Below are 20,604 nucleotides of genomic sequence, written 5' to 3' on the forward strand. Positions count from 1 at the left end.
TTGTCTCTTTTCTATGATGTCCTGCTCAGCCGCCTCCCCCGTCTCCGTGGATCATCCTCCACACTGCCACTCGCTGCAACGTGGAAGCTTGAATGTGTACATGCAGAGCAGCCTTTAAAGAGCTTTTCCGAGCCCTGAGTTACGGCAGGCAGTTGTAGCCGTCCTCGAGCGTCTCTGACAACAAGATCAATAACACCGGGCCAATGTCGCCCAGGATGCCATTTCACTTCTAACTGGTGACATAAAAGAGCCCCCAGGCTGCCATATTGGTCCAGACACCCCCGCTGCTCATGGCTCGGCTTGTTTCCACGCGAGTCCCCGCTGGGAAATCACCTTTCAGAAAACGAGACGCTCATCTCCTGTGAAATATATATATATATATATATGCAGCGTGAGGTAATGAAGAGGTGCATATGCGCAGTGGCATTTCCCAGTGCCGCATGCAGACCTTCAGTACAAAGTAAGATATACTCCCCGGTGTCGGAGCTTTGATAGAGATGAATGGAGTCATTGTGGCTGTAATAAGATGAAGGCATCGCCAGTTGACATTTTCTGTTACAACGCAAGAGTCACATCCGGCGAGCTCTCACAAGTACACAATGAAAAAGAGACTTGGGAGTTGCAGAATGTGGAGTCGTTCACTTTTTTTTAATTTTTTTTTATCCGCCTGCTCCATCAGTCAACGCAGCTGAGGGTTTCCCAGTGAGGAGGAGTGAAACCGGCTGTACGTCTGTACGATCCAGTAAACACGCTGCCCTTCAGCTTTGTTTCACAACACTAGAGCCCTTATGGAGTCGTTCACTTTATCTTATGCAAACTAGTTTCATTCACGCTTCAAGGTTTTTATCAAGTTGTAATGGATAACAGCTGAGGATCTCTTAAGATCTCACGACACGTCGGTTTTCTGGAGGAAGAGCGTATTAAGCTCAGTCCTCCTTGACAGAAACACAAAAGCTCAATTTGTGTATTTGTGACATTAGCAGTTAATGGCAATTTAGCCAACGTTTTACAAAAATGGTTGAAAACCCGAGAAGACGTGTTTGATTTCAATCTGAAAGCTGCTGTCGTCCATTCCACATGTGCATTTCTGCTTGTGGTGTATGATGCCTTGTAAAAGTGCTGTTTTGTGAAAATAGTGGAGACGAGCATTGACACATACATTGAAATCATTTCAATGTATGAATGTAAGATTATTTCTGATGCACAAAGCTGGGAATATGAAGAGATTTCATCATGAAGTCGGTTGAGAAGAGTTAAAGACAGTTGAAGAATTGTACATTTTATTGTCTGAAAGAGTTCTCAGGATTCTATAACCCTGTGTGCAATAATGACAAAGCATTATGTAATGAAAGACACGTGAGTCAGCTCTGTTCCCCTATGGAGCAAAATGCAGCTTAAAACTCAGAGAAATGCTAAAAAGACAGTTCTATTGTGTCCAAGGTGAAAAGAAAAATTCCACGTTGAAATAATACATCATGTGGTGGATCCGGAGGGACACCAGGCTTCATTCGTGTCTCACCTTGAAAAGCTGGGATCTGTTTTATCGGCAGTCCTCCAGCTCGATGATATTTAAAGAGTCCAAATCCTTTTCGTTCTTTTTTTTTTTTTTTTCTCAGCAGTGATGGGGCGTCCCTGAGGACGACTGGTTGTTTCAAATGTGATGCCATTAATTCAAGTCCACGGCTCTTTTGATAACCTCCATCCATTTCAGACTTTTTTTTTTTTTTTCGCAGGAGAACATTGTGAAAGTTTTTTCCCTCAGTGTGACTCGGACTGACTTTGAAGATGCGACTTGACTCGATGTTATTTTCGCGTTGCAGGTCTCGTGAAGCTGGGCGTCCACTGTGTCACGTGTCAGAAAGTCGCCATAAAGATTGTGAACAGAGAAAAGCTCAGCGAGTCTGTCCTCATGAAGGTAAGTCGGATCTTTCTTTTTTAATATTCATACGGTACGCGTAGAGAATACTGTAACAGATTTGTCATTTGAGGATCGTTTTCCTTTAATATACAGTAAAGCACTGTTGAATATACAGTTAACATGAAGAGGAAAAGCTGAGAGCTGTTATGGCTTCTTAAAAAACATTTTTTCTAGATTATTTAGGCAGAAATAAAACATGCTTTGCTTTATTGATCCCCTTGGGGAAGTTATTTCTTTACATTGCAGCCGCCCTGCTCTTGGTTAAGCTGATATAAACATGCCAGGAGCAGGGTCCGGAGAGCTGGTGGTGGACTCATTGCTCAGGGAGCCACAGTATTAACATGTCACCGGCGGGATTCGAACCCGCAAACACAAGCTGGGTTCAGTCACCTTCAGGCCACCACTGCTGCTGATACACGAGCATTCCCACTCTGCATCAGTTTTGATGTTTTATAGCACATTTTGTCTCATATTGGTGAGACAATACAGCGATGATCCTGAGAACGCCAGTGAGCCAAAACATTAGAAACACCTTGCTGGCAGCATCTCGAACCCCCATTAACCCGCCAGAACCGTCTTCATCATGGTGGTATGGATTCTACAAGTTGTTTCAAACATTCTGCGCAGATTTTGATCCATATTGATGATTCAGCGTTACACGTTAGCAACAAATCATCCATGATTGGATGATTTGAGTCCAGAGAACTGACCATATCTGGATATTTTCTCTTTTTCTCTTTTTGTTTACTTTTTTAATCTCTGGAGATGAATGTGCATGAAAATCCCTCCGAACAAGCAGTTTCCCAATTAATCAGACACTTACATCACTTTTCTTCAGCATCTGGTCTTGACCGCGTCTACAAGCCTGAATATCTGGAGTTGCTGCCGTGTTTGGCAGGAAAATATGTTACGTGTTCAACTAATATAGATATAAAGACTTTTTAGAAAATGTATGTTAATTCTTGCTCTGTTTTACAGTTTTTATACTTGAAACTTTTTATTTATTATTTGTTTGAGTAGCATATCAACAAAACACACGCTGCAAAAGAAAAGAACAGGACTACAAAGTTAATACCCAAATAGAGTAGGTAGAAGTTCACTAAACTTTCATAATCCTCCCCCTCGTCATCCATCCATCCTTTTTCTCCCACTTATCCGTTTCGCGGGGGCGGCAGTCTGAGCACTGCCACCCAGATCACATTGCACCGATTCAGAACCTTCCTGCGGGTGGTGAGCCCACGGGAAGGTGGCAACCCGTCCATTATACAATATAGTGCAGGTGATAGTCATCTGATTTATGGTCGTACAAAATGAAAAAAATAAACAGATAACGTGTAGAACTGATATGATAGCTTACACTGAGATTTCAAATAGAATATATTCCGTTTTTTTAGGGGATTTTATTAGATTTTTTTTAACCACACCAAAAAAGGCATGCAGGGAGAACTTGTAATCTCAACACAGATAAGCCTTTAATCTGGCCTGGGATCAAACTGGAGGTTTTCTCACTGTGAGCGGGCGTGCGAACCACTACACCACCACACATTTTCATTTCCATCTCATTCATACATTTTCCAATTAGTCTCTGCTACTGCACATCATCAAACATGCAGTGTTTGATTATACTTTGGAAATACAGTGAAATTGATCGATTGTTTTTGTAAAAAGGCGACCACAGTGCTGTTCCTGTAAAAATAAAAATCTGACGTAAATGAAGGAGTTGGGGGATGAAGGAGGGTTTTACCTCACAGGGAATGAGAGGATAAGGAAAAGGATAATCTGTAATTTACATTGAAAGTGAAGGTAAGTTAATTCTGTCAGAAGAGAGACCAAGAATAATTTCTGATTTATAAAAATATGAATAGACAAACTTTCCAAAGTTAGATGTTCTCGCTTTACTCTCCTTCTGGGTTTTATTCCATATCTTTTATTCAACGCACAATCCACCCGAGATAAATTTTCTTATTTTCGATGGGTTGCTTGACAAACAAGTTCTTAAAGGATAAAGCTGAAGGTGTTTGTTTTTGTTGCTTTTATTGACTGCAAATCCCATGAAAAGAGCAAAACAAATGTTTCAGTACATCTCACAGTGTTTTCTGATCCCTCCTCCCCTTCATGCTGCTTTCACCACAAACTTTATTTTTTCTCTTCACTGAAGATTTGACTTTAAAAAAAAAAAAGAAAAAAAAAAAGGATTTGAACCAACAGCTGGAATTTCAAGAAGGAGAAGATTGGGAGTTTGTTGGGGACTATTTTCAGCAGTGGATTAATCCACCTTTGTTGGTCTAGTGAGCATTTAGGACAGCAGGATGGCAAATGTTGGACAGCCAAAATGAATGTGTGTGTGTGTGTGTGTGTGTGTGTGTGTGTGTGTGTGTGTGTGTGTGTGTGTGTGTGTGTGTGTGTGTGTGTGTGTGTGTGTGTGTGTGTGTGTGTGTGTGTGTGTGTGTGTGTGTGTGTGTGTGTGTGTGTGAGAACAGGTTGTCGAAACTTCTGCAATCACTCAGTTTTAGTAAATCAACATTTCAATTATCCAGTGAACATTTTTCACTCATAATTTATAAACACTCAGAAAATAAAACCCTCCTCTGCTCAGCCGAGCGAAACCGCTGGACATTCAGTTCACATGTGGGTGTTACAACATATTTCCATATCGACATTTACACATGGTCCCTCCAGTGAAAGTTGAATGTTCTTCTAAGTGGCAGACCTGGACTCTGACTCACTGCACACACACTTTCACGCTCGTGATGTTAAATCTTTTCTTTTCACTCACAGTGTTTCACAGTAGATCTCCAAACACGCTAAATAGCCAAATGCGACCGCCTGAATGGAGGCAGGTTACAAACTGGACGACACACCAGTCCATCACAGGACAAACACAGACAGTCACACACTCACATTGACTTGTATGGACCATTTAGAGTCACCAAATAACCTCAAAGACAGATGAGGAATCTGAATGTGAGAATGACCAATGGAAAACAATCAGAATATTGTATAGAAGTTCAATAAAAGGTAGAAGAAATTACCACATCTCAATTGCAGTCAATGAGCTGAAGCTGACTGAATGGTGAGTTTTAATGAGATAAGGTTTGAAATGTATAAAAAAACGTTGACCTGGCTCCAAGTGTAAAAGTCTGAGTTTGTCTTCGAGCAACATCCAAACGTTTTCTTCCTTTAAGGTTTTGATTTCCCATGATCCCTTGCTGTACCTTACCGCGCGTCCGTCACAGTGCGGCTTTGCCTATAACGTGAAAACACTGGTTCACTTCCAGAAATCTGTGAATTACAAGTCCTCAGTTTCAACAAATTATCTCCCAATGAAATGAATTAAATCTTGAAGATTTGGTTTTGTTGAGTCACGACTTCAACAAAACCAAGAGCAACAGTAACGGGTCATCTTCTGTTTTTTCTTTTTTCCATTTCTTACTTTGTGTACCTCTTCGATATTTTATTTATCTCTGAGTCGAACAACACTGAACACGGCATCCCTTCCTGATATTCCCTCCTAATTCATTTTTGTGGGTTTCCTCCCTCGGACTCGCTGCTCCTTTCCAGAGCGGTTATTTGTGCTCATTTTTCACACCCACCTGAGGAGGAAATAGAACAGAATGCAGTGCGGGTCCCAATTTGAGCTGTCACCGTTTCACCCACACGTATGCAGCCGAGCACAGTTCAGAGCAGAAGCAGGTGTTTGGACTGGCACGGCGGGCAGCACTCCTGCTCTTTGTCACTCTTATTATTACTGTCACCACTCCAGACGCCTCCCACGCCTTCAGCAAACCGGTGGATGAGGCTGAATGAGTCACAATGTACAGTGCAGCGTCCTCCAATGAGGTTGATTCATATTCCCCCGTCAGTGGATTTCATGCTTTTTTGTTCCATAGGAGGTCATTCGTTCCATTTAGCGTGCCAGAATCAAAGGGTTTGATTCACTGAAATTACAAACGGCACATTTGTCAGTGAAATGTGGATCTTGCTTTTATTTCCAAAGCTTTTGTTTCGTGTTGTACAAAAAGAAATGCATGCAGATTACTTTTCATTGTTCACAGCAGTAAATATTGTCAAGAGGTCCTTGTTAAGGTATCAAGTAATAGAAACTTTATTGTATTTAGGATCCATTAAACATCAGCAAATGTTTATTTCATAGATAAGAGGTGATAAAAAAAAATAAAAAATTCTGACATGATAACAAACAACTCAAAATGTGATTCATTAAGTAATTTACAATTAATCTCCTTTGAATTGACATTTCTGCTGTAAAATCAGCACTTTTCAACTTAACTCAGTGACTATAGTTATTAACGTCAACATTTCTCCCCGATTTAGCCAAACAAACAACAACAACAAAGGAGAGTCACATCATATAGGACTAAATGTCGATTGCTGCTGCTCAGTCCCAGTCTGTACAGGATGCTTTGACAATATAAAACAATAGACACGGTATACAGAGAACTATTGACAGTCATACATAATGCAGATTTTCATAAATTAATCCCATCCAAGTGATATTTTAAAGCTATAAATTGTGCATTGTATGTGTTTTTCGGTCAGTTTTAAGCTTCCCAACTGATTTTATTATAGTTAAATGACTCATTATGTTGGTTACTAATAATGAGCCAGTCTAATTTCTTTCCACAAAGTCGTTGGGTTTAAATTGAAGGTCATGCTTTTTCTGGAGCTTTCTGCTGTGTCAGTTTTGTATTTGTTTAAACGACCTAACGGCCATTTCAAGTAGATTCAACCAAACATACAGATGTTATGTCGTGACTGCACCACCTTCTGATATACTGTTGGTTTCTGCTGCTTTGGAAAGTGTCGCCACATGAAAACTGGGCAAAGCAGTGAGGTTGTAAAAATTGCATAGATCAATTATTCCCAACCAGCGCCAGGTATATCTGGACGATGTTTAACCACCACTGAAGTATTCACATCAACAGAGAACGGATTTCTTGTGCTCTCCGTTAAAGCAACACCAGCAAACATCCAGACGGAGCCCTGCCTCACAATGCTGGGCTTTACCTGCTGCCGCGCCGGCCCTTGAAGTGCCACACGGCCTTATTTTTCAGCAGCCTTGACATTTAGAAAGTTTGAGTCGGCGCTGGACGCCTGCTGTTATCGTACCTTTTTGAAGGGGTCTTTACCCCCCCCCCCCCCCCCCCCCGGCGATGGTGGCATAGCAGGGAGCTATCGCCGACTAAAATAGACACGTTAGTTTTTAAAGAAAACCCTGGGACAATTCAGTCAATTTCTCTTCTCTGTCTTTGTTCTTGCGTTTCATAACATGTAAAATAAAAGACATATTAAGTATGGAAGTATTGATTTGAGAACCTGCATTCCAATATTTTACCTTATTATGCTCTCTCTCTCTCTCTCTCTCTCTCTCTCTCTCTCTCTCTCTCTCTCTCTCTCTCTCTCTCTCTCTCTCTCTCTCTCTCTCTCTCTCTCTCTCTCTCTCTCTCTCTCTCTCTCTCTCTCTCTCTCGCTCTCTCTGGACAGATTACTGTCATGAAGAGAATTTTTGAAAAGACAGGCTCGTTACAGCTGCTTTCTTGACGCAGCCACACCTCCAGTGTGAGTCACTGGAGGTGTTACAGGAAGACTGGACCTGTGGTAACAATCCGCAGGAGCAAAATTTCAGATTAAAAAAAGAAAAAACCTCTGTGCGTCACACCTCGGCTCTCTCTCCCCCCCATCATGTGTGGTTTCATACATGTCAGTGGAGGCCATGTTGCTGTGTGAGTTCTCTTGGTCTTTGCTTGCTCCTGATAAGAACCTTCCTTTCATCCTAATGAGCAGAGAGACAGAGGCCGACCCCCCCACCCACCCACACCACCCCCCCACCCACCCACACCACCCCCCCACCCCCCCCCCCCCCGCGTCTGACTGCCTCTCTTTTCACTTGATGCTGGCAGCTAATTGGCTGTTAACACTGATGTGACACCGAGGTTGGATGTCGAGTGCACTAACGTTCAATGAATCCTGGCGAGATGTCTTAAAGAGGATCTTCACAACAGTGAGGGAACGGCAGCAGGTCAGAGAGCTGCACTCCATCATGTTTCATGTCTACAGTGCTCAACCTGTTTTCACCATTTCCACCAACAATGTGATCACGTGAAGTAAATGACTCGGGAGCAAGTCGATTTTTAAAACACCCATCAGCTTAAAGAATGAGTTTGTCTTCTGTAGGTTTGTAGATGGTGACTGGACGTCTGTTTGGAGTATATTTGTTCCTCCTATTATCACCTGTACGATGGCGAGAGTCAGAACAGAGCGCCATGGTTTCAGACTTGGCCTTTTTGAGGGGAGGTTGCATGTTCTTCTTGTGCGTGTTCTCCGGTTTCTTTACAAAAACATGGGTTCGAGGTCGTTTGGTACCCCTGAATTGGTGCGTGACTGTGAGAGAAGACTAACCCTAACCCACAGATGAGGTTAGGGTTAGTCTAACCTATGGTATCTCTGCCATGGCTTCAGCAAACACAATTTATATAGACAACAGCTACCAGAATAATCTGTTGTTATTCAGATCAGAGTTTATGACTCCCCTCAATGTCAAAGCACTATAATCTACTCTTCAAGTCAAAATATTCCTTATCGGTGACTGTCTGTCGTTTTGTTTTTGTCCTGTGATGGACTGCCGACTTGCCCCAGACTGCACCGTGCCTTTGTTTGTTGTTTGCGGGGATCAGCTCTCGCTCTCTGTCAACAGGAGTAGGATGATGGACGGACATGAAATGTATGCTTGGATAAAAACCGAACAAATGTTCTGGAGATCGTCCTTTGTGTTTTCTGTGGTGAAGGTCGGAATTGAGTCTTATTTTATTGAGCTGAGTAGAGCGTACACGTCTCCACTTCCCGTCGTTCTAAGAAAGCTTGTGTTTGGATAAATGACCGGGGATATAATTCCTCTGCTGTGGCAACAAAGCGTCTTTGTGTCATCAAATTCCGGAAGCGTTCATCAGAACTGACCTGACGGAACAAGACACTGGTGTGTGACAAGTTTCTCACTTTCAGCTTCCTGTGCTTCCATTGAAAGCAGAATCTGGTCCTCGGCTGATTTATTTTTTTATTTTTTCTTCCCCCTCTGTGCTCTGTTGCTGACGTGGTTTCTTTCAGTGCCAGCCGTTTCCTCCGCTGTGTGTCTGGTGGGGCGGGGGAGCGTGGGAGGAGGGGGGCGCCGGGTGCCCCAGCAGCTCTCGCTCTTAATCTTTTCCCGCCTCGGTTTTATTTTAGAAAGAAGCCCGGGCCCTGTTGTCATGGCAACACGCGGCTATTGGCTTGAGGTGTGTTGTCTGTTGTGTTCTTACACAATGAACCCAGACAACTAAAAAAAAAAAAAAAGAAAAGAAAAAAATCAAACCAGTCAGCCATTACATTATGACCACTGACGGGTGGAGTGAATAACAGTGATTATTTAGTTGGTTTTTTTTTATGGCACTTGTTATTCAGTGGGATGTATTTGGCAACAAGTGAACGGTTTGTCCTCAAAATAGATGTGTTATAAACAGAGTAAACTGACACCTGAAGAATTTAGACAGGTTTGACAAAAACTAAATTGTGGTGGCTGGACAACGGTGTCAGAGGTGTTCTAGAAGAGTACATTCTTTATTCCACCAGAGCTGCTTTGGCAGCAAAAAGACACACAACTCAACAGGTGGTCTTGATATTATGGCTGATTAGTGTAAATCTCAATAAAATAAAAGAGAAGATGGTTATGCCTGATATTTTCAAAGAAACCCCCATTTTGTCCCATTTTGCTTGACATTTCCCAAAATGCTGCAGGTTCATTTTTTTCCTCGTCTCTGCTGCTTTTTTCTTCCCAAACTTTGCAAAGCATCAGATATAATCCGGCGAGGTTTTTTTTTTTTCTTTTGCATTTGAATGTCCCCTTTGTTCCCGATACAAGACACATTTACATTTCCCTCGTCCATTGTTACATGTGGAACCTCTCATAGAAAACCCCGAAACATTTCCATATAAATACATGTTGTTTTCTTCTTAGATCTTTATTCTTCAGAGATACAGTTCATACTCAAGACTTTTCCTGTGGTAAACACTTGTATTTTTGCACATTTCTGATGTATTTGAATAGGAAAAGGTGACTCTTGAGACTGCAATTACTTAAAACTGTGTATATTTATTCAACAAATCCTCTATTGGCCATGTGAATCATAATTTCTGCCTGTCAGAAGCAGAGGGGAAGACAGCTAGTGGTGACTTTGACTCAGGAGATGGCTCTTCAGTTCTCAGTCACTTACTTTATTCTACTCCCTATCACAGTAATTATCAAGCTCTGGTCCTGAAACGTCTCATCTTAAGTCTTTTTTATTTTGAGTATTGGTTTTCAGTTTGCCAGGCAGTCACGCTTAATTTGTGTAGCTCCTTTTGTGCTTGTTAGTGCTCTCTGAAAAGCTGTATAGATGATTGACCAGCTGGAGAGTCCGTTTAAATGTAGAAGTCAAAATATGAAAATAATATATTTGTGGCAGAATACCACAAAACGTAAGCCCAGCTGCACATATGGCAGAAAAATGTCAGATTTATAGTGCCCTCTAGTGGTTAGTGTAATAATGACAGCAATGTAGGTAGGACCCTAACCCTATTTAACAACCACTTGAAAATTCAGAGCCGCATTACCAGATATATACTGTATCCCCCGACTGGGGAGTCAAACTCTCTTACCTTTTAACTTTGTTTATTTCATGCATTTGTATGTTTATGGCGTGTTCTTCATCACACATATAACAGTTTTACGGTTTTAACATGATTCCGACACAGGCTGAGATTTGTGCTGGTTTTAATTGAGGTGTGTGGGTTGTACCTTGTTTTGGCTGGAAACAGTGAGTCACATCTGGCAACCCTCGTACTGACCGGTGTGCCAGGCGTAAATAGCGTGATCTGGCGTGACTTCACGTCATCTTCTGTGCTCTGGGGCCCCGAAAACATCCGACCCGATCACGTTCACACGGCAGGTCGCGTTTAAAATGATCACGAAAAAGAAAAATCAGATCCAAGCAAAAAAATCAGAATAGGGCATCAAGATCTGTGGCGTGAACGTAGCCTAAGACAGTAGACTAACTAAACCCTGCTGACTGTCAGTTGAATTCCCTGAAACCCCCCTGAGCTGCTAGATGTCTCCTCGCACTTACGTTATCACCATTAACTTGTCTCCTCCATGTTTCCTCTGTGGACTCTGTCTTTGGCATGTGCTAACATGCACGTTATTATCCGAGCATGTGATTGTGTGCCGGTATATACACCGACACGCCTTCTATAACTGTCACCTGCATATGGATTTAGTGTGTGTGTGTGTGTGTGCGCGTGTGTGCGTGCACGCTTGCAGAGATACGGAGGCTGACATTATAGCACCACCTCAAAGATCAGCACTTTACACAAGCTGCAGCGTCACCCCGCCTGGCATCCACATATCAACCGTGGCGTTTACAGCAGCGCCTCCATGCCGCTAATGGAGACTCTTGTTAGAGGAACCACGGGTGGAGGATCCTCAGCTGCTAACAGAGCGGGGCCGGCCTCAGCTCCGTCAAGGACTCATCATCTAGAATGAAGCAGCTGCAGTTTAGAACGGGTTCATACATCCACTCACATGGGAAGTTTTTGTGTCGGAAGTGGGATTCGAACTGGGGGTTTGAATCCCTCTTCTGATACGTACGTTATGAGGAGTGGTGGCCTAGATTTTAGAGAAGTGAGCTTGTGATTGGAGGTTTACATATTCGACCGCTGTGGGTCCCTGAGCGAGGCATAAAACCCCGAAAGGCTCCCAATAACTGCCCACTGCTCCCTTGCGATCGGTTAAGTGCAAGTTTTGCTGTACATTCATTGTATATGTGACAAATAACGCACTCTTCTATAGTTAGCCTTTTAGCTGGTGCACCTTCATGTGAGTTTTCAGAAGATTAACAGTAGATTACCACACACTGTGGAAATCAACATTTTGGGAATGTTTTCCATGCTATGACCTGATTGCACCTGAAAAAAGTACTTTTGTTTTTGTGGGATTTGTGAGTGGGTGGTGATGCACAACTCTGGCCCAAATGGTGGGATTAACTGGGAAGATGGAATTAACGCTGGAAAAGTGGGACATTTGTGAAAACATTCTGTGACAACTAAAACCTGCCGTCACTCAGCGCACCTGCATTTGTGGATTAACTAACCTCTGAATTAAACAGACGTCACAAGCGTCTGCAATTAGCCTGCGAGAAAACCCCCCAACATCCTTAAATGTTTTTTGAGGCTTTGTCAGCATTGGTTTATGTTTCCAATGACAACTTCGTACTTTATCAGAACTTTTTAGTTGTGTTGAAATGGAGACATTGATCTCAATAGGAAGACGTAGATACAGAAGATGGATGGTTGAGTCGACGTGCAGAAATCAAATTGCACGCTATCAAAGCGAATCAGGACCAGCCACCCAAGACTTCAATGTTCCATCTCCGCTATAATTGAAATCCAGCGGTCCCCAGCACACCATCTCAACATTTGTTTTTTTCACTTGTTTTGATGCTCTTTAAACTCTCCAATTAATCACAGTTGTAGCTATTTATTTTCCAGTGTCAAACAATACTTTGCTTCATGTGTGGAGCCTCATCCGGAGAGAGCACTTTGTGGTGGAGGGCGTGAAAATGCAGGAACAGCATGAGGAAAGTGAGGAGATGTGGTGTGTGTGTGTGTGTGTGTGTGTGTGTGTGTGTGTGTGTGTGTGTGTGTGTGTGTGTGTGTGTGTGTGTGTGTGTGTGTGTGTGTGTGTGTGTGTGTGTGTGTGTGTGTGTGTGTGTGTGTGTGTGTGTGTGTGTGTGTGTGTGTGTGTGTGTGTGTGTGTGTGTGTGTGTGTGCGTGTGATTAAATCTCCTTTTTGCTTCTGAAGTGCAGCGGATTGTGTGTCTGAGCACTTCAGAGGTCGAAGCGGACCCTCTCATGCCTGACCGGACTCATTTCATCTCCTCAACGTCTGGCTGGTTGTGTTAATGGTGTCAATACTGACTTTAACTATGTTTATTCTGCCTGCTCTGGCGGCTGTATCAAGTGTGTGTGTGTGTTTGTGTGTGTGCGCGCACACGCATACGTAAGCATGTGTGTTCAGCATTACAACCGCACTTTCCACTTTTTTGCAAGAACATTTCAACCCCTAGTCTTTATCTTGTAGAGATATTGGATTTTGAAGGTTAATATTATGTAATGAAAACTCAAATTAATCATCAAGTAGCCGAACTTTTATCACGTAGCTCCTCTTTGCAGGCGCATCAGCATCAGCTGCTGAGAATGTATTTCTCAGCTCTGGCCATTGTGCCCTTAACTCACAATTAGTCTTCTTTGTTTTTTTCTCCACTTTAACATGGTAAGTGTTTTTACATTTTCAGTTTCTCACACACTTTTCTTTCCTTTTTCTACTGAATATTCTTAAATACTGTAGTAGATTTTGTTTTTGTGGTACTGTAGCAGCATTCCGCCGTCATACAGTGACACCTAGTGGTCTCACATGGTATGTACGTGTACATTTGCTATATAAGTAGATAAATTCCTAATATAAATCATATGGCCAGCCAAACAATTAACTAAAAAAGTGACATGCTAAAAATGTGTGTGTGTGTGTGTGTGTGTGTGTGTGTGTGTGTGTGTGTGTGTGTGTGTGTGTGTGTGTGTGTGTGTGTGTGTGTGTGTGTGTGTGTGTGTGTGTGTGTGTGTGTGTGTGTGTTGGAGGATTGGCATGCTTGTTTTCACATCTAAAACCTCTTCAATCTGTATCAAGAGACAAATCAAATCAGCAAAAAAATCAGACAGGAAAGACAGAGGAAACATAAAACATGTGAAATTGAGCTAAAAGTTGAAACTTGAAGACAAACTGCAGACAAGGGACGGGTAAGAGTAAAGAAAGCCGATAACAAAGCAGCTATAAAATAACGTATTAAAAAAAATAATCATCAGATTAATATGGAGGACAATGGGAGCAATGAGAGAGCCATAAAGCGGCAATAAATAGACGAGATTGCATGAAAAACAAGCTTATATTATTTTTATATTTTCTGCAGTTATGGTACAAATTCTGCTGGAAGCTTGTTGGTGTTTGTTATGACATGGTTACAGAAATTTTTCAAAACTCTACATCTGTATTTACTTTTAACTTGCATGTCAAGGAAACAATGAACACTGTCAGAACTAGAATTAAGTTTCCAATCGTCGAATCGTTCTTTTTCATGAATAATTGTTGGCATAATTTAATTTGATAATCACTGATTTCAATATTTTCAGTCACAAGAGAACAACTCTACTTCTTTTAAAGAAAGTAACTAAGTACTGTAATCGTGCTCTTTTTCGGTAACTTGCACAACACTGGATAGGCTTGATTATTTCTAGTAAACACGACCAACTGCTGTTAAGAAAACTAAAGTATTAAACCTGAGATGTCGAACGTTCAGGCTGACCTACTGACCCGGTGTTGTTGAGCCGTCAGAAAAAACACTTTTTCCCAGAGTGATGGAGGAATCGAGTCTCGGCGCCGGACTTCCGGTTCCTTCCGGATGTCTTCACACCTTATGAGTTGGCAGAGCGGCGGCGGAGCAGGCGACACATGAGTGAAAGGATACTGATTGCAATCCGCCGTAGAAGAGAGCGTCTGACCTTCTCCCATGATGCAACGCTGACCTTAATCCCCTCGCAGTCACATCAGCCAGCGCTCGGCCTCACGGCCGCGGCTGTTAATGTATTCTGTCTGGTGCGGTCTCCCGGTGAAGGAGTTGCCGATGCCTCAGTCTCACTCGTCAGCAGACGTCTGCGTGGGGAAAAAAAAACAAAAACCCAAAAAACCCAACTGAAACGGAACTGGTAGTTACCCAGCAGCCTCGGCGGCAGGCCGGGCCGGGCTCCCTGCTGATGGCTGCTCTTGTTTATTCTAAAGAGTGGAACGTCTTTGGCGTCGCTGTGTTTTTATACAGGATTGTCGAGGTTAGTGCAAAAGTAAGCGGGAAGCCAACAGCTCAATGCGAGCAGCGGGACGGAGCGAGACCGCAGCTCCACGACTTTCCACCAGTTTCCACCTACAAGAAACGACTCCATGACAAATTGTGCTCGTAACCAAGTTTTTCTAAACTTTTCTAATAGTAATTAGTTTCCAGAACTTTACTGCAACAAATGGTGAATTTGTAGTAACAGATAATTATCCCTGACATTTTCTACTTTCGTAACCAATCATTTCACTTAACACTTACTGTTTCATCTACTATGGCTCTAATGTTTTAATCTTTAAAGTTCCTTTGTTCTCTGTCTTTCTCCTCTTTTCATCTCTCTTTTCTTGTCTTCTCCAGTATTTTTTTTCCCCTGTTCTGCTATTTTCCCCAATTCTCTTTCTGTCTTGTCCTTTCATTCCCTTCTTTTCCTCGCCCCATCCTACCCCAGCTTTTCCTGATTCCCGTTCGGTCCCCATGTCATTGTCTCGTCCTCACATCCTTTCCTTCTCTCTTGTTTTATTACGCTGTCACAGACCTGTTCTTCCACAGAATGGATTTGTGTTGCTTCATAAAACGCCTGGATGTTCTGTCTCCTCCGTCACATCACGTGAAGCGGTCCACGGCGGCGTGGTGGAGCGGCGGTGATTGGATTGTGGAGAGGGTCGAATCTCTCTCTCTCTCTCTCTCTCTCTCTCTCTCTCTCTCTCTCTCTCTCTCTCGTTCTCTCGTTCTCTCTCAAGATCAGCCAGATGGCAGTTTGATTACCGGGTGGATGTTCCAATTTATCGCCCCTCGTGCCCCTCAGCCTCTGTATCGTGTTTCAATTAAATAGAGATTTGGAGGCGGCATGCCGCCACCCGAGTCAATCCTCATAATTCATTAGGAGGAGGTAGCACGGCATGCCGGCGTGGACTGGAGGAGGTTGTTGGCATGACTCAGGAGCTGCGAGGCCCTCCGTGGTCGGTGGAGGGAAATGTGTGTCAGCGGGAGGTGAACGTGCCGCCTGCCAAGGGCCGAGCGCCGGTCAAATTAAGCTTCTGTGGAGAAATCAGGCCAGGTTTGCAGACGCTGGCCCTCAAGCTACGTACAAAATCTCACCAAGTTTATGCTGACTGGAGCGAAACGGTACCGTGCAGCTGCATGGAAATACTTTGTAGAAGATTAATTGGATCTATATGTGCAAACACAGTTGTGCAACACAGTACAACTGACGATATATAATTATCAATGCTACTTCATGATGATTGGTTTTCCTTTTTTTGTGACACAGCGTAGCTCTTAAGGAACAAATTTACTAGGAAACTGTCATGAGCAACTTCCACATCCGTTCCTAACTAACAATTGTAAAAATGATATAAAGCCTCGAGTAAATCTTACCTTGGGCATACAACACATTTTATGATGAAATAATGGTACTCAAGAGTGTATAAAGTGTTATACATTATTATACATTACTGAGAGACACAAACAAGCCAAAACATTGTTTGTCCTGCTAAATAGTTACCAGTAAAGTAATCCCACTACATTTTAAAGAAGTGGCTAATACTCCTTGCACAGCACTGTGTTTCTCTGCTGTTGATGATGCATACGGGGCCTTTTCTTTTTTTTTTAATGGGGACATATGATGCACGTCAAACACCCACGGTTGGTGAGTCGTAACTGACCCCCCCCCCCCCCCCAAAGTCCGCATCACACACATGGTCTGACTCTGTCAGCTCTCGATAACGTGCATCCTGACGTCCGCTCGTCAGAAGATGCCTCCGTCCTGTTTCACGGTGTCAGTGTGATTCAACTCATCAGAGGAGCTGCAATTATATCACACGAGCTCTCAGCTGCCGACTGCGTCTCCACTGCTACTTCTAGCTTGGCGATACTTAAGTGCGCACGCTTCATTCGACACGTATGAAACGCCGTCACGCCGTGTGATACCAAGGCTTTGTGTTTCCCCCTCTTTTAGCCGGGTGCTCTGTTTGTTGACGTGAGCGAGATCCTTCACAGCGGTGGGTTTCAGGATGCGCTCTCGGGAGGCATCCTCGCTCACAGAATCGGTGGGATCAGTGTCAGATTAGCGCTGTTTATCTCCTGCCCTTGTGAATGAGTCAGTCGCTCGGTGTGTTTGCAGAATTGACTCACTCTCGACGAAACCATTCAGTGCTGCTTTGTCTGAGTCACAGTCCACACGGCAGCTTGGAGGTGACCATCGATCTCTCCCAGCTGTCTCCCGTCGATCCTCATGTGTGATAAATGTGGACACATCCCACCTGACCAGACTCGCCACTCGGTCTGACCATCACCGCCCCGATTACGAAACATTTGTCAGTCTAAATGTTGAAAAACTGATTTCTGCCTTTTTTTTTCCCCTCACAAAACTTTATTCTTCTCAGGCTTTCACACACAATAAATATCGTGGTGCCACACTTGACAAATTTTTACACTATATTTATGAATATGGGATTGTTCACTATGGAGGACTAAATGTGCCAAAAATGTAAAAAAAGAAAATGTTTTAATTTAAATAATGACTTGTGTCACTAATTAATTAAAATTGAAATTAAATACACAAATGTGTCATTAATTTATTAAAATTCCAATTCATATTATGTAAAATAAATCGATAAACGAAACTGGAAAAATAACTTAACATTGCAAATCATATCGTTGGCGCAATTTTCTACAATATTATCACCGTTTCTGTGTTCACCTCATTTTGTGAAACTCTACTGTAAGTATTTTAAAGCTACTTACATTTTTCTGTCTTGGTGGCGCAACAAGTCTTAACTTAACCCTCCACTGGATTCAAAACCCGGGTCAAACTGGAAGGACACTCGGTGGTGAATTCAAGAGTCTTAAGTTACAATCACTTACTTTGGCGACCTCTACAATAGAGAACAGCCAAACAAACGTTCGTCATCATCATAGACTAATTTAATTGATTGGTTCAGGGATGTATTGATAGATGAAAGTCCGCTCGTGACGATCACTACAACGTCAGCGCATTGACTTGTGGTCTCACTTATTGAAGGACACAATGAACATCGACTCTCCTCTAATGGAACGTCTCAGGGAATCACAGTATTAAACAGAGATTGGCATTACACTGACATTAACCTAATGTATGCATATATTCTTAAGCAACAATGGCTTTACAATCATTCATCAAGCAAATTAAAGCACATCCTTCTTTGTCTGTTGCGCTCGCCATCATGCGTGACCTCACTTGATAAAAGCTTACATGTTAATGCCTTTTTAATGGCAGTGAACAAAGCTGGGAACGTCCCTGCTAATTCGCCCCAACTGAGAGGATGAGCCAGAGATAATTGAGGTGAGCTGGGGAGACGGCGGCGGCGGTTCAGGGCTAGACGGGACTCAGGCGAGATCGCAGGAACCCAGACAGCACAGCCGGGGAGGATTCAGGCGCCGCGGTGCTTCACCGAAGCTTCGGCTCATGTTTCTTCACCCCTCCCTCGGTCGTCCCTGCATGCCTACACACTTTATTGCCACACATTAAAAAACCATATGGGTCATAATGGAGCTTAATAAATGTCAGCGTCGCGGCTGGTGCAGGGAGGGCTGGGGCTCTACGTCTGTTTACCTTGTACATGAGTTTAATTAGCCTCTGCCATGCTACACTGTGTGCACACGATGGTGTGAGCAGATGAAAATGAGGGTAATTAGATCTGATAGCAGGAGGACGGGCTGATGCGATGCACCTGCATCCATCCCACAGATGAGGGTGTGTAGAGGTTGTGGAGGTGTGTGTTAGGTGGGAGTTTTGAAGGAGTTTGGACCCCCGTCTGGATAGATTGATTAATGACATGACAGCTCTGAAACAAGAAGTCCAGGTTTCTCTGAGCACAATCAATCTGTCTCATAAAGATAGCGTGTGAATAATTAATGAGATATAGTGGTGGAGCAATTAGCACCCTGACCTCCCACTGAGAGGATCCAGGTTTGATTCCAAGTTTGGGGTCTCTGGGGGTTCGCATGTTCTTCTCGTGCCTGCCCAGGTCCAGGTTCCCTCGTGACTCAGTCCTTTTCCATTAACCCTGTGATGGACCGCAACATTTCCATGGTGCATCTTACCTTTAACCAACAGAAGCAGGGTGATGCCCCAGCCCATGTGACCCCTGACTGCTTCATTCAATAAGGAAGATGAATGGATAATTGCTTAGACTGCTGCCTGAGTCGTCCTCAGGTTCAAGATAATTATGTTGATTGTACAAAATGTAAATATCACTGTTGGAGCCAAAATCCTTTGTTCACTCACCCTCATGAGGAAGGGGGGGGGGGGCGAGGAGGGGGGTGAGCCACGTTTCTTTGAGAACAAAGAAACCATGTGCTCAACCCTGGAAAATTCGCCATTGATCACATGACCCCCCCCTGGGGGGCCCCCGGGTCCCCCCTCCTCTAGCTGCGGCACTGCAGCTCGACGGCAGGGGGACCCAAAATCCCGTCATCACCGGGTCACCGGCCCGGTGACGCGCAAGCCAACCCCGCGTGGATTGGCTGAACCACGGCCAACGCCGCGGGGAGCCCGGAAGACATCATAACGGTATAAATTCAGGCCCGGGAAGAGATCCAGCCTCTTCCAAAACGAAATCGCGTCAACCCAGACGCACCTTTTCGTAAGGAGACAAAGCGCCTCGTGTTAACGCACCTGGACCGGGCCTGAATTTTCTTCACCTCGCTGGACGAGCTCAAGAAAAGCGGGAATTCCCTTTATTTTTGGTTTCCCCTTCTTTTTTCTTCCTTTTTTTGTTTGCATCATCCGGACCCCGAGCGCGCGCTGCAACCGCACGCTCGTCTGCAGACCGACCTGAGCATCGCTTCTTCACTCCCCCCCTCATCGCAAGAAGCTGCTGATCGCCCCTCGGATCACACTACGGGTTTCCCCTCCGTAGTCCACGTCAGGTCTCTATTTTCTGGGACGCCAGAGAACCGCCCGCGGCCACAAATCGACGGATTTCACCTGGCCACGGAAGCACGTTTCCCCCTCGTCCAACCAAGTAAGGCTTAGAGTCTGGGCAGGAATTAGAATAACGTGATATTATTATTGCTGTGTGTTTATTGTTGGTACTTGTAACTTTGGGACGCCGATCCCTGTTTCTGAGTACTTTTGTGTCTACGCGTGGACGGCCATCCACGCGAATCATCGCACGCACGCGCGAGCCTCCTCATCCTCAGCTCACGCTTCTGCTCCCAGAGTCCATATCTGCCTGAACAGCCGTTTTTGGACTCTGTACGTGTAAGCTGAGGCGGTCGCGTCAGTGTACACAGTCAGACACCCCCTCCTCTCTCCTCTCTCTCTCTCCTCTTCTCCTCTGTTTCCCTGTTCACTAACCAGCGCACGGTACGGCCGCCGCTGCCTCCAAGCGCCTCCTTTCAGTGCGTCCCTGGGACCGTGTGTAGTTCACTGCGGCTCGGATTTCTCGGCCACAAGGAATCCGGCGCGCTCCCGACGGCTACGGCCCGTGCGGAGCTCAGTGACGTCACGCTATCCCAGGCAGAGCACGCCGAGCGCCTCTGGTGACCGGGTGGGTAATCACATCGATTTCCTCGCCGGGTCGCCGAGCCGTTTGGCGCCCTCTGGTAGTCGCGTGGGTAATTGCAACCGCTCGTACCGCCATCTGGTGGTTGCATTAAGTCATCACAACTGCCCCGCGCGCCGACGCGCACCTAGTGGCCAGATCGGGTGATTACACCGGACCGCCGACGTCTACCTCC

General features: G+C 44.2%; 1 protein-coding gene across 2 annotated transcripts in view; it reads left to right on the plus strand.

Annotated features, from left to right (window-relative positions):
• The window catches only part of LOC308106823 (serine/threonine-protein kinase BRSK2-like), a gene marked incomplete at its 3' end in the record, with an annotated part of 153,766 nt that overhangs the window by 68,335 nt on the left and 64,827 nt on the right, over nucleotides 1–20,604 (plus strand). For both annotated transcript variants that reach the window (XM_080458796.1, XM_080458795.1), the window contains exon 2: nucleotides 1,821–1,915. In XM_080458796.1, the coding sequence (XP_080314922.1) occupies nucleotides 1,821–1,915 (95 nt within the window). The remainder of the gene's footprint in view (nucleotides 1–1,820; nucleotides 1,916–20,604) is intronic.

The sequence above is a fragment of the Lipophrys pholis genome, assembly GCF_963383615.2.
Source record: "Lipophrys pholis genome assembly, chromosome: 2".
NCBI classification, from domain to species: domain Eukaryota; kingdom Metazoa; phylum Chordata; class Actinopteri; order Blenniiformes; family Blenniidae; genus Lipophrys; species Lipophrys pholis.